Source organism: Canis lupus, chromosome 24 (genome assembly GCF_048164855.1).
Source record: "Canis lupus baileyi chromosome 24, mCanLup2.hap1, whole genome shotgun sequence".
Classification (NCBI taxonomy): Eukaryota; Metazoa; Chordata; class Mammalia; order Carnivora; family Canidae; genus Canis; species Canis lupus.
In genome coordinates this window covers 31411321-31426232 of record NC_132861.1, presented here as the reverse complement: position 1 = coordinate 31426232, position 14912 = coordinate 31411321, and the positions used below count along the sequence as shown (strand labels likewise).

Below are 14912 nucleotides of genomic sequence, written 5' to 3'. Positions count from 1 at the left end.
ACCAGTTGTCGGGCCTTGTAAGACATGTGGCGGTCACCTCCTCTGGGAGGGTTCCCCTGATTTGTCGCTCCAACATGCGCTCCCCACATATGAGAAATATTATACCATCGTTCCCTCTTTCAGGTCTGTGTGTACTCATCATTGTAAGCTCCGTGAAAGCGAAAGCCATCCGGCACCCTTCTGGTCCCCATCTGTGGGAAATGTGGTCGGTCCTCACTTGCAGGCAGTCTGGCGGGGCCCAACAGATCGTACCGAGTGAGTGAGTGAGTGATCGGCTGTATGAATGGGATTCACAGCCTTCTGCTGGGCTCGAGGAACAGAACGGATCCCTCACTATCTCACAACCTGCTTGGCTGTGCATCAGAAGGACCCCCAAAGCCCAGGGAACTTTGCCTCTAAAGAATAGGAGAGGAGGGAAACCCAGCCTAAGCCCGAAACATCACAGCTCCTTTCGGTTTGTTTATCCTGCCTTCCAGGCCAAAGCAAAACAAGTTAAAAGAAAGGAGGTTGTGTAGAATAGAAATAAACACACGGGGCTGGGAAAATCGGCTCTGATTTTCTGCAGCTGCAGAGTAGAGCCCCGGGGATAATTTGGACCATCTGCCCATTAAGGAAGTTGAACTTTTCATTCTCTTGTGAAGAAAGAACTCCCCGTGGCCCCCGCCGGCCCGCAGCACAGGGGCTCTGCACCCCACCTCCCCGAGGTGGGGGATGTTGGGCTCCATCCTTCTCTAGACATGACACTTCTCTTTTCCCTGACATCTGTGGGAAATGTGGTCCATATGGGAAGGACAGAAGCCATCCCACAAGCAAACGAAGGAATTTCTGGTCAGGCTCTGCTGGAGGGCATTGCTTTTAAAATGTGGTCTGGCCTGTGGGTGCGTTTTATAAAATGCTACTTCCTAACGGTAATCTGCTCTTAACTTAATATGGTGCTTTCTGCCTCTTCAAAGCACTTTTGTTAGCCGGTTTCATTTTGATCTTTGTAGCCCTCCGCTCAAGTAGGTGGTACTTATTGTACCCATTTTACGGGTGGGGGAAGCTGAGAGTCCGGGAAGGAAGAGTTGCATGGTAAAGTGGTCCCACTAGGGTCGGGCTCCAGCCCCAGAGGCCACTGTACAGTGTTTCCGATTGGGGCTCACATGGGGTATTGGGCCTTTGCTGGGTAGAAAAAGGAGCACAAATACCTCCCATGTTAGCACTGTACTTACACACTGGATTTTTTTTTTTAATAAGCTATTTTTAATGTTGGTCGTCCCAACATTAAAACTCTATTGCCTATTCTTTTGGAAACTGGGAGTCTTGTCTGATTTTGCTTCTCCAATGCTTTATTCGTGGCTGCCCAACTACTCGTAGAGGTTCCATAAAAATGTGTCGATAGGGGTGCCTGGGTGGCTCAGTCAGTGAAGCATCTACCTTTGGCTCAGGTCATGATCCTAAGATCCTGGGATGGAGCCCCACATCAGGTTCTCTGCTCAGCAGGGAGCCTGCTTCTCCCCCTGCCCCTCCCCCTGCTTGTGCTTTCTCTGTCTCAAATAAATAAAATCTCTTAAAAAGATGTGTCTGATCAAACAATAAATGAAATGCTTTCCCTGCCCAGCCCTGAACCAGGAGCTTCCCATCACAGTGGGAAGATGTTGCTAATGTTCAGAGCTAGATTTGTAGGAATTTACTGGGCAGTCCAGTGGAGAGGTGGAGTCCTTTGCCTTGCTTTTGCTCTTGGGCCTTTCAAAGATCAGTGAAGGGTCAGTGAGGCAATAGGCTTTTAAGAGTAGAAAGAAATGCACTGGAGCCAGAGGAAGTCAAAGCCACTGAATTTTCATTTTATCATGCATGTAGGAGGCTCTGAAGTTTATATGGTATCACTCTAAAGTCTTTGTGGACCTGCCTCCTTTACTTCTGGGTCCCCTGTCCAGGATGGGTGGCCTTTGTTAAGAAGGCACTTTCACCCTCTGTCCTCTCCCACACTGTCCCCACCCTGCCCTGTTTTCCTCTCTCAGTTCCAATCTCCTTTAAGTTCAGGATCTGAGAGTCCTTGTCTAGGAGCCTCCCTAGCCCCCCATATTATAACTTCTTAAAGGCAAGACCTGCCTCCAGGTACATAAAGCATGTACACCACTATCTAGATCTGACCTTGGGTAAGTAATTTAACCTCTCAGAGTTTTCCCATCTGTTAAATGGGATAATGACACACACCTTAGAGAGTTATTCTGAGATAAAGGGCGAGCTCAGTGACTGGGGTGGTCGGTTCTCAAGAGATAGCATTGAACTCAACATAAGCCCCAAGGCTCGCGATGGGGGATCGGGGGCCCGAGGCATTGTGGCAAGGGACTGCCCCAGCATTTGAGTCAGGGAGGAAACTAGCCACGACCCTTCCACCACAGCATCCACAAGACCTCCCAGGATGTCCACAGGCTTGGCTTCCCGCTTTCATCTTCTCTTTCTCCCATCAGAATTCTACAACAGCGGCAGACAGCACTCGGGGCACTCAGTCCATCTCGATAACTGGTTCCAAGGACACCCCAACAGTGTTTACCATTGTCCAAAGACAGGACAGGAAATGGAGCCATGCATTTAATGTGGTGGTAGCTAAAACTGATCCAGTTACGTCAAAAAGACCGGGTGGGGACCTCCTGGATTCCATCTGCAGTGCCTTCAGCACGCTTTACCTCCAACAGAAGGGGGCGTGTAGGGTCATGGGGTTTAAGAACAATCCCTAAGTTTGCTTGAGTTGCTTCCTAAATAAACAGTTTAACCATGCCTGGTTGTAATGTATGTCTCAACTGAAAACTTTCTTCATACAAAACCCACATCAAAGACGACAACTTCAGTTCTTCAGTGGTTCCAAGGTGTTGTTTTTATAGAAAAATACCCTGTTCACCTTCAGCCTGAGGTCTGTATACTAAAAAGAGTGTTCTTCAGGGGTGCCTGGATGGCTCAGTGGGTTCAGCGTCTGAGTTTGGCTCAGGTCATGATCCTGGAGTCCTGGGATTGAGTCCTGCATCAGGCTCCCTGCTCAGTGGGGAGCCTGCTTCTCCCTCTTCCCTTCTCCTCCCCCCTCTCGTGCTCTTTCTCTCTGTCTCAAATAAATAAATAAAATCTTAAGGAAAAAAAAGTTTTCTTCGGGCAAATCCCAGAAACCACCATGCATTTGCCAGGGAACTGGAAATGCCAGTCCTTGTGGGAGCTGCCTCTAGACTCCTCTTGGAACAGTGGGTAGTAGAGCATGTCAGCTAAATATGTCAACTAAATGAGAGAAACGAAGGCGTAGCATGCGACACATGCCCTTGCTCACTCACCGTAGAAAAGAGTAGGTGCCTAGGGGACAAGCTGATTACCTCTCCTCATAGGGCGAAAGAGCCCTCCCCACACATGAACAGTTAAAAGAAGCAAATCTTCCCAAGTTTCGCTTACATACCTCACCCCAAATTCTTAACATTAACTGCAAACACTGGCTTCCTTCTGTTCCAGCTAGCCCTTGGCTTGGGCCCTCGGTTGGCTCCTGCTTTGACTTAGCATGTGTATAGAATTTGGGTACAGTTGACCCTTGAACGACACAGGTTTGAATTGCATGGGTTCACTTTTACGCAGATTTTTTTCACTCATTACAGTACCATTCAGTGAATACACGTATATTCTCTTTCTTATGAGTTTCTTAATAACATTTTCTTTTCTCTAGCTTACTTTACTATGAAAATAAAGCATAGTGGGGCACCTGGGGGGCTCAGTCAGTTAAGCATCTGTCTTTGGCTCAGGTCATGATTCCAGGGTCCTGGAATTGAGCTGTGCATCAGGCTCCCTGCTCAGGGGGCAGTCTGCTTCTCCCTCTCCTGCTGCTCCCCCTGTTTGTGCTCTCTTTATTTTGTGCTTTCTTTATTTGTGCCAAATAAATAAAGAAAATCTTAAAAAAAAAAAAAGAGAGAGAGAAGAATATAGTAATATAGAGCTCCTGCTCATGACCTCTTAGCATCCCTCTGCTTCTCTGAGAGCACCCATCCCCCACAGGGCTCTGTTCCTCTTCACCTAACCAGGTTTTCCTCAACAGGCCCACACTGCAGCTCTTCCTCCCTTCCATTTTATAAGATACCAATAGCTCCAATACCTAGCAAGGCTGCCCCTGACTCTGGGGCAGCTGCCCCCCACCCATAACCTCCACTCTGCCACCTGGCATCTTAAAGGAGCCAGGTCTTTTGTTTTTTTCCAGGCTCTTTTGAATCTATTTTAAGCTGTTACACCAAGGGCAGCACGGATTAATCAGAGCTGAACTGTTTTCTGCACATAGCAATTTAAAGCTCTCCTGGAAGGGGTCACTAGGAAGCTTTCAGGAAAAGTCAGTAGATTTGTTTTTGGAAGGATTAAGATAAACTCTTGGCAAACCAGATCGTCTGGTATGCCAGATCCCATCCTCTGCATAGAACAGGAGGTAAAAAAAAAAAAAAAAAAGAGGAAATTGCAGCAGGGGAGGCAGAGGGCCTGGCCTCCATGCCATATCACCAGTAGGGTCAGAAGGGGACTTGGCTCTAGTCTTGCTACTCCACGGCTGATGCTGCTCCTATAGAGCTCACATCTCATCTTCTTCTCAGGAAAACTTTCTAAAAGAAAAAACGCTCAGCCAAGAGAAGGAGGAAGAGCAGCAGAGAAATGTGAACTTGGGATATAGAGCTTTCTATGGGGAGGGAGACAGTCTGCCTACTGGGTGCCTGGCCTTGGTCTCAGAGCTGAGGGTTACTAGGGACAGCTGAGGCTCCCTATGACCTTGGCTCATTACCCTTTGGGCCCAGCTCCAGCCTGCTTCTCCCCCAGTCAGTCACCTCTTATTGCTGCCATGTCACTCCCTGCTTACAGCCAATCCCGGCTTCCCAGGGCCCAGAGGTCCTCTGGTCCTCTCTGGCCTTATTTTTTTGTTTCTTACATCCCCAAATCTCATCACACCAAACTATTTGGGTTTATTGGGCAATGCTCACCTGTCTCCTGCAGGGTTTCTTTACCTGGAATTCCCTTGCCTTCCACACCTACCTATCAGACACCAATTTGTCAAGACACCCCATCAAGTGACTCCCACAAGGGCAGGGAAAATTCGCCTCTGTACATGCGTCTGTGAGAGCCCTCATCACACTCCACTGGGATCGTGTGTTTCTGTGTCTTTTTCACCTGCTAGAAAGTGAGCTCCTCAAGATGAGGCCAGGCCTTACTCATCTTTGGTTTCCCAGCCGTCAGCCAGCACCTTGATACCAGTTTGCCAAATAAGTGAATAAAGCAACCCTCTCCTCCCTCATGTTTTCCTTCCTGCCACATTTCTATCTTGTCTTTATGACGGAAGTGAGGGAGGCCAATCTGTCGGGCCTCTGCTCCTTTCCCCGGCCAGCTCCATGGCATCCCGGGTTCCTGACCCATAGGCTTCTGGCCTTTGCTGTCTCTGCTGCTCCTGCCTGGTTTCCATGTCCACCTGGTTCCTGCATCCCTCATCTACCATGTCCTGGTGCTCATTTCTGGCCTCAGCCAGGACTGGAAGCTTCGTCTGCCACAGGACAACTTTTCTGAGTGAGCTCTGTCTCCCTGCATATTTTCAGCCACTAGACATGAACTTAGGGGAGGAGACATCTGAGAGACCCTTGACTGTCTCCACATAACCTCTGGGTCTGTCTTTGCATCTGTCCTGCGCTCGCTGCATGAGGATAAAGAGAAGGAAGGAACAGATGTCTCAGAGTGTGCTTCCTTTCACTGCACCTTGGCTGCCTTATGCTGCTATGGCTCCATGATAGGCCAAAGCCAAGTGGTTCACACTTGGGTGAACTCTGCATCCACCAGCGAGGCCCTGCCCCAGCCTGCTTTCCCCACCCTGGGTAAACTGAGTCCCCTGGCTTGACCAAGATAATGTATGACACAGCAACCCCCGCACGTACCTGGTTGTGTTCACTCACCACCTGTGTGTACTAAACAGAACTAGCACTTTCACATTAAACCCATCGAGAACAGACAGTGACCCCCAAAGACCCCATGCTGTCTAAGGCTGGAGAGAATAATAGGTAGTCTCAGGATATGGCAAAGGGTGGAGAGTGGGCTCGAGGCCAGCCAGGCCTGACCTGTAACCTGACTCCGCCCCCTTATGAACACTGGTGACCTTGGGCAACTAACTTCCTTCTTCTCTGCCAAGAGCTTCCCTCACCCCTCTAAGATGGTCACAACCGTGCCTTCCGAACAGTACTGGGAGAATTGAGTAAAAGAGTGTGCACAGAAACTTTACTCCTCGTAATACCACTGTACGTTTGTTAATAGTAGTATTGAGTGGTTCATTTTTCTTAGAAGTGTGGTTTACTTTTATTTTATTTTATTTTATTTTATTTATTTTATTTTATTTTATTTTTTGTGGTTTACTTTTAGATCGTGCTGTTGCTGGGGTATTAAAGTTGTATAAGGAATTACAGATATATACACAGTTAGGTTAGTAAAGAAATATATTTGCATATAAAAGGTCCAGTAGCTCTGTCTCTTCCTGCCTGCAAGAATGCTAACTTCTGGTGCCAAACAGATTCCCTGGGGCACCTGGTGCAGCTAAGGGCAAGTGCAGGGATGGGAAGAAGGAAATCCATGCATTCTGAAAGACTCTTAGCATTCATTCCTTATTCTAAAACAGAGATAGAAACATTCTGGCAGCTATGGAAAAAGCTGTCTAGAAATCACCTCCCTGATAATCTCTAGTGAGCTTACACTGAACAATAGGCGGCCCACTGCTCTTCCCCCACTACGAACTTACTCCCTTAAATATTGAAAACACACACAAGGTGTTAGACATATTTCAAGTTTTCTGAGATGCCACTGAAAACTATCAACAAGCACTGGCTTAGAATTTACCCCTGGGTCAGTCTGCATATTTGTTTTCCATGTGAAACCAAATTGAGGAAAAGTTTTTAAACAATCTGAACTTCTATCCTGCTTTAAATTCATGTTGTGGGATTTAAACAAAACTGGATCCTTTACCCGCCCCTGAGCTGCAAAAATGCTATTTATTTTTCCTGCAAATGGACCATATATGAGGGTAAAACAAACATCTTTCTGTCTTGAGATATGTATATGTAACTTTTTTTTTCTTAGCCAAACTCCCAAAAGCTAAACATGCAACAGAATGACTGATAATCACTCTGTCCTAAAAACAAAAGAAAAGAAAACTTTACCTCTTGTCCAGCAGAAATCAGATCTGGATTCTAGACTCAGTTTGAACCATGACCTGGCTGTGGGACGTGGGGATTCTCTCCAACTCTCTGTTCTTGGTCCCTGTTCAATGAACTGAGGGAGGGGGTGGGGTGGGGTGGGGTGCGTGGGCTCAGGAATGGGAGAGGAGTCGGCCTGAAACCCCATTCGACTCTAGAATCGGATGACTTCAGATCAAAACACGGGTAAGCAATTGCAAGATCCTATTCTGAAAAGGATTTTCATATTGACTCAAAACACGGGTCCCAAGAAATCCTCTGTGATGCCCTCTTCAAAGGAAAGCCCCCAGTTTCTGATTCTGACCTGAGGGGTGTGGAAGTCATGTCCCTTATCAATCCCTTTATGTAGTAATATCCCCACCTGCTGGAACTTTAGGTTTTTGCTGCTAAAGGTGGGAGGTGTCTGGTAAAGGCTCCTCAAGGTGGGTTCCTGAAAGATGACCCTTAGCTTCCTCCTCAGAGCCTACGTCCCAGGGATCCAGTGAATGCCTCTCAAACTGGAGCTTCTTAGAAACTGAACCCGGAGTCTGAACACAGCATGGGTTTGGTGTGGTCAGGGGCAGGCCAGGGGGTGAAGGCCGTGGGAAAGCAGCGCCCCTCATGGGGCAGCCCTGAATTGCTTCAGTGGTTTCCTTAAATCCATACTCCAGGTGAGGGACTCACTAGGAGTTTTAAGGAGCCCAGGCTGATCCTTCAAGACGGGGGGGCCTAAGATCTCATTCCAGAATTAGAGAAGCCAGAGGCCTGGCTGCTTCTACTCCTGCCCTTGGAGAGTCAGCCTCCCACTGAAATTCTTTGAATGCAGGAGATGAGTGGACGGCCTGCCAGTTATGTCCTACAGCTCCTGTGAGTCTCCCATGTTCCTCTGCACGCTGTACGGCCTCCCATCTGCGGAGCCGGCACTGCTGAGCCAGCTCACTTTCCGCGTCCATCACTCATGAAGATATTTTTTCGAGTCTTGTCAGGATACTGCAAGGAAAAGCTTAGAGCTTTGGGTAAAGGCTACCATCTGAGCTCTGGGCTCCAGGGAGGGCGTAGCCTCTTCAGGGCAGGAAAGAACTCTGTCAGTCCCTGGAGAGAGGCTGTCCCCAGCTGACATCAGCCTCTTGTGGTGCAGTCCAGAGACTCCAGGGCCGAGTGCAGTCGATGCCCTTCCCCCATGCTCCTCACCCACACCACGGTGGCCCAGCTCCCCACATGGTGCCTTCAGCCTCACAGCCCAATCCCATTGCAGAGCCCAGCCAGCCTGGCCCACAGAAGCAAGGTATACAGTAACAAAAGTGTCCTTTGTATTAATGGTGACTGGCAACCACCACCTCTTCCCAGGCTAGCAGAGACCTCCTCTCTCCTCTCAAGTTGGCCAAGGAATATTTGCCAAAGAGTTCCTGACAAGAACCCCCTGGTATGTGGGCAGCATTTCCGATCTCCCTCTGAAAGGTCATCTTTCCACAGCTCCTCCCTTCCTGCCATCCCATCAGAATTTTTTTATTTCACAGAGCTAAATGCCACAGTCCTTCTCAGCTACGTTGGCAGCATTCCATCAGAAAGCAGTCAACGCACAGAGCCGAAGGCAGCACCCAGAAGATGTAGTGCCCAGTCCATTAGATAAGTGTGACTCAGATCTCTCACAGATGTCCTAGATCATGTCCAGACTCCCTTCTTTTTTCTTCAAACTCTCCTTTTGGCTCCTAGCAAAGTCCACCAGGTCTCCTCATCTAGCCAGGACACTCCCAGTTAGACCCTTGGCAGCCTGAGAAAGGGACTATCAACAATGCTAGAAAGACTGAACCACATAAACTGTTTTGTGGATTATAGCATCTAAGGTAAGGTGGACGTAGTGAGGCCAGGGTAAGCATAGGCATAACCTGTCCTCGGATATGTCTATCATGTTAGAGTGACAAAGTGCTATCATATACATTTTTCCTATATGATCCTTTTTTTAAATTTTTTATTTATTTATGATAGTCACACACACACACACAGAGAGAGAGAGAGAGAGAGAGAGAGAGGCAGAGATGCAGGCAGAGGGAGAAGCAGGCTCCATGCACTGGGAGCCCGACATGGGACTCGATCCCGGGTCTCCAGGATCGCACCCTGGGCCAAAGGCAGGAGCAAAACCACTGCGCCACCCAGGGATCCCGATCCTTTTTTTTTTTTTTAAGATTTTGTTTATTTATTTGGGAGACAGAGAGTATGAGCCGAAGGGAGGTGCAGAGGGAGAGGGAGAAGCAGACTCCCCGCTGAGCAGGGAGCCCAATGCAGGGCTTCCAACTCAGATCATGACCTAAGCCGAAGGCAGACACTTAACCAATGGAGTCACCCTGTTTGATCTTGAGTCACTGTCCTGGGAAAAAGAAGTCCAGAGGAAGTAGGAGGCAAGTTCAAGATTCAGAAGACCTTGGAAAAGAGCCCTACTTAGGAGAGAGGTCTCCTTCTGGGTCCTGCATGATGGCGATGGAACTATCATTTTACTACTAGAACCAAAGATCAGCCTTAGGGAAGCCCTTGGTCCGGATCCAGTGTGTGAATCTGCAGTGGCATCTGTCCCTGTGTGTTAATGGCAGAACCTGGGCGCAGGTGCTCTTTCCCCAGGCCCGATCTAGCTAGTGAGCCAGGACCGGAGCGCAGATGCCCTAGAAGGGGATAATCTGCTCATGGCTTCACATGGAATGGTGGCATTTCAAAGTCCAGGAGATATTATATGCTAGTATATTGTTGAAACTTGGCTGGGAGACTCATTCTTCTCTGACAATCTCTTTAAGGTTCTACACGTAGCTCTTGGGGGGTAGGAGGAAGAAGCCCCAGAAAAAAGTATCATAAATAGTCTGGCTTCCCTTGTTAACACTTTAGGGAGAAGCCTCATGAGAAAGATTGCCATTCCTAGACCTGGTGCTCTACCCAATAATGAGATCTCTAGCATCACTGCTCAGTTCACTGCAAAAGAGGAAAACAAAAGGGATTCTGTTTTGCCCGTGTAAGCACCAGGGAGGTCAGTAGGTCTGAACTAATGTAGCACACAGAGTAATAATATCCAACACTTACTGAGTCCTAACCAGGGTCAAGCACTGTAATAAGCACTTTATATGAATGAACTCATTTAATTCTCACAATGATCCTATGAGGTAAGGATTCTTCTTATCCTCATACCGTAGATGAGAAAACTGAGGCAGAGAGATTAGCTAGCTAGCTAGTGAGGGAGCCCAGGCAGTCTGCCTCCAGATCATCCCCTACAACCACTGGGCTTATACCACGTCTGGAAGTGTGGATTGTGTCCTTGGATATAGCTGTCTTGTGCTGGACCAGCAGAGCCTTGAAATAGGGAGGGAGCTCCTCTGACACTGGAGCCCTGGCCCACAGCTCCAGCCTCCAGTCCCCCAAACTTGCTAGGAGGACCGCTGACACAGAATCCAGGGACCCCAGTAGAACATCCTTACCCGCATCCCCTGCTCTGTCTCCTTTCTCTCCTTTCTCTCCTTTTGGGCCTCGGTCACCTGAAACAGAGGAGGAAAACTGGCATTAGAAGTGGAAATAAATCCTGACTGTGAATAAAATATTATCTGCAGGAGCTGTATCAATCTGAGACCTAAGAAACTCTCAGCAGGAGCCCCCAGCACTGGAGGGCCTGGCAAAGCAGGAAAATAAGAGCTTGAGTCAATGACACTGTGTGTTTTGCTCATCCCAGAAAGGAGGAGGGTGGGGAGGGGTCCAGCTGAGAAATTTTGTTCCCTCCTAACTAAAGCATAGAAGGGCAGCATCTATCAGCACAGACTAGCATAGGTGGCATTCAGCAGGAAGAAGACAGGGCAAAGATATGCCCATTACATAGTTCCAAAGTGCACATCTGAGTTTGCTCTAATAAGCACAGGAGGAAAAGATGGGAGAGGGTCTTTAGTTACTTAGGGAGGACAGAGGTTATATGTCAGGCAGATTTACTAGGGGGCAGGGGGGGAGGGGAGAGGCTACATAACATGAGGGAGAGCTTCCAGGGAAATTATAGAAAGTTCTCAGGATATGGTTGAAAGAGCAGGACCCTTTTTCCAGCTAGCATCTCAGCCTACAAAGAAGTAGAAGGTCCTGACTCCACTTGAGGCAGCTCTAAAATGACCAGGGAATTCTATTCCAAGTGCCTCCAGAAAGATACCTGCAAGTCAAAGGCCTATGGCATACTGTCTCGTGCAAAACGCAAGCCAGCATGTTCCAGGGAAGGATGCCTAATGTGATCCAGGTTTTGAAAAAAAAAAAAAAAAAAACCCAAAAAACCCCAAGGTAACCATATATGTAAATACGAATACGCTTAGAAAAAGATCTGGCTGGATATGCCCCAAAGTGTTTATAGTAGTTACTCTAAAGAGTAATAGCTGAGGGGGAGGGGACTCCCTTTCTAGTTTATACTTTATGTACTTCTGTATTCTCATTTTTTTTCAACAAGCATGTGCTGCTTTTGTAGTCTGTTTTAAAGTCATTTAAAAAAAAAAAAAAAAACCATAGGTCATAAAAGGAAGGAAAACCTCAGCCTGTTTAATCACTAGGAAGTAGCATAAAAGTTCCCAGTGATCCAAGACGCAGAGACCATCCGAGACACGGGGTGGGAATGATTAATGGCACTTTTTCCTCGTTTTCATTTTCACAAGTGAGGAGGTTTAACACAGCAGAACCAGCCCCAGATTTTCGCGTCTTGTGCTGCGGTTAGGGTAGAAGTCTGCACACTCTCAAAGGGAATGTGGAAAGCCAGGGCCTGACTAATAAAGTGGATGCCCCTAAAAATGAACAAGGTGGCTGTCATCAGGCAGAAAAACAATTCATTGCTATTGGCAATGGAAGTCTGAGAACTGAATGAAAATGTCACATATTGGGGGAATCATAAGTGTGGGACAGGCTGTTAGGAATCTGGCAGTCCAGGAAAGGAAGTGAGTGTCCTGGTTCTGCAGCAACCCCCCACCCCCATTTCTCCCGGGAGCCTATTCTCCTGGTGTGGCTTCCTCTGGCTACATCACCGAGCCACAACCACTAGTGACACTCCCTTGCTCTTCTGCAGCACTGTGGAGTTTACAAAAAGTTTTCACACATATATGACCCACTTAATTCTCACAACAGCCCTGCAAAGTCTGGTATCCTGAGGATTTCTGGGTTGGGGACCAAGAGACGAAGGTTTAACAAGACCAAGTGCCTTGCCCAAGGTCACTGAGCTAGCTGGTCAGTGGCAGAGCCAAAGGCCAAACCCTGTCCATCGGCTCCAGTGTCCGTGCTGGTGCCTAGGGGTTGGCGCTAAGAGCAAGCCTACAATGGGGGCTCTGAGATTCATTCTTACCTTTGAACCCACGTATGCCCATTGGTCCTGTGGCTCCCATCTTCCCCTCGTCGCCCTTGGGGCCTGGCAGTCCTGGGGTGCCTCTCTCCCCTGGCAGCCCTGGGAAGACATAGGGCAGGTTGTGGAGCATCAGACTCAGAACCGGAAGGGCCTCTAAGGGTCATCATCTGGCCCAGCAGTCAACCTCAACCATGTGTCCTCCTGCAGCTTTTCCTTCTTGATTCTTCTCAGTCAACCTAAAGAAGGTTCTTGACCTTCTCAGTTAACTGCTGCAAAAGCAGTGTCCGAAAGGTCAGCACAAAACTTCCCCACCAGTACCCTTTATCAGTTAGGCTGGACCCGCCACCCCCCCAAAGGTGAGTGATGGCAGTGGTGCCCACTCCATTTGGGAGATGTCCCTTTACCTCTAGCTATGCTGGAGATTTATATTCGGCAAACATTTGAAAACAATTTTTTTGAGTCTTTTCTATGTGTCAGACACCATTCTGGATTCTTCTCATAAAGGATCCCACTTTATCCTCACAATAAACTGAGGTATTATTTCACCTATGGTACACACGGGGAAACTGAGGCCCAGAGAGGTTAAGTAACCTGCCCACGGTCACGCAGCAGAGGGTGCTGCTGGGGGCAGGATCGGAGCCCTGGCCTTCCTGAACTGAAAGCCTGTGGTCAGTCAGCTTCATCTCACGCTGGATGAAAAGTGCTTACTGGTATTTAGGGCAGAAGGAAGATGAGACTTCATCCTCTTTAAGGAAAAAACCCATGAAGATCCTTTCCCTGCTGTACATCCAGGGAGGTAGAGCAAAGGGGGTCATAGGCTGAGGAGGAGGGAGAAAGTCAGCAAGGCCAGTAAATGAGATGGGTGACCGGTGCCAGAACAGGCCCCAGGGCTTGTGGCCACGAGGCCCTGTGGCCATCGCCTGCATGTCACCACGGAGAGCCAGAATCAACAAATGCTTTCACCCAGTGAGAGCCCTGCGCCCCCAGAGGCCTGACCTAAGCCCAGAGTTATCTCTGTAAAGCAGAGAACTCTTAATTAACTGATTACTTGTTCTTTCCTGCTTTGAATGTGAGTTGGCTTTCTCTGGTCTTTTTCCGTGACTTGGAAAAGCCTGTCTTCCAGTAATTATTTCTCCAGAGCTAACATCAAATGTCTGGAAGAGGACGATGGGCCCCAGAGGATGGTGGGACCAAGGAGAAGGGAGGATTGGTTTCTTTTTTTCCTCCCTAATGCAGGGTACCTGTTTGGAGTCCAAGTGCCCCGTTGCCACAGAATTCTAAATCTGTATGAGATATGCCCAGAACTCCCCATCGTATAATTTAATAAGGCAGAAAAAGAGCTTTCGCAGCCCTGCGAGTGTCTAGGCATCCTCAGTTCTGAATTTGGGGAGTTCCTGGGGCGGGGAGCCAAGGGGGGTGGCCAGGCCATGAGCTCTCCTCCTGCTAGCGTCTGCCCACTCTCCTGTTTGCAACCTCCTTAGGATTTAGGAAGGGGGTGGTTTAGAGATATAACTCCTGACATAAACAGACATCTCTCCCCAAATAAACTTCCCCCTTTCTTACATCATTTAGAAGGCTCCGCACTCTCTTAGAAAAATGCTGCTCACAGCAGAGGCTCAGAAGGGAACAGACTGGGATCAAAGTCTGATAAAGCAGCAGAAGAGGAACTTCCGAGACAGTGAATCTAAGAAGAACACACTCTTTCCAGAAGGCTGCAAGCTCCCCTTCCCACCAGCCACCGGATCTTCAGAGCTGTCTCTAGTGTGTTCACTGATCTGGGCAGAATCAGCAAGGAGGAGGGAGCATCAGGTGTCTGGTGACTCCGGAAACGCTGCAGAGGAGCGACCTACTTGCAGAACACGTTCCATTCCTTCTGACCCTGATCCTATGAACCCTGACCCATGTGGTGGGAAGTAGGCCTCAGGGAGCAAGGAGCCCCTCATGCATCCTCTTCCTTCTGATCCTGGTACTTTACAAGAAGAAGTATTTGCTCCATCCTTTTATTATACAAACAACCAATCGGTCTCTTGACAGAACAAGGCGTTTGAAGCTGGGCGGATTGGGCACCCTCCCAGGGAGAAAGTAGGGGGTCAGAGATGGATTGGGGGCACTCTCCCCTTCTTGGTATGTCCAGGTTCCTCCCGGGTCCTCCCAATTACCTCGAAGTCCAGGTAATCCAGGGATCCCAGGCTCGCCTTCCTTCCCTTCATCTCCTGGATCACCTTTGGGGCCCGGTGGTCCTGAAAGGGTTACAAATGGCACCAAGGTTAGAAGGTAGCTTTCTGGAATGGGCTGCCTGTAGAGGAAACAAAAACTCCCTCTTAAAGACGGGAAGGAAAAAAAACAAAAAAAAAAAAAGAAAAAAAACAAAAACAAAAACAAAAAAAATTAAAGAC

At 48.4% G+C, this 14912-nt stretch overlaps 1 protein-coding gene across 3 annotated transcripts in view; it reads right to left on the bottom strand.

The window, feature by feature from the left end:
* SCARA5 (scavenger receptor class A member 5) overlaps positions 1-14912 on the bottom strand; it is a 122454-nt gene that overhangs the window by 23777 nt on the left and 83765 nt on the right. For all 3 annotated transcript variants that reach the window (XM_072796162.1, XM_072796163.1, XM_072796164.1), the window contains exons 5-7: positions 14676-14756; positions 12517-12615; positions 10643-10699 (exon numbers count right to left, since the gene is read on the bottom strand). In XM_072796162.1, coding sequence (XP_072652263.1) covers positions 10643-10699; positions 12517-12615; positions 14676-14756 — 237 coding nt within the window. The remainder of the gene's footprint in view (positions 1-10642; positions 10700-12516; positions 12616-14675; positions 14757-14912) is intronic.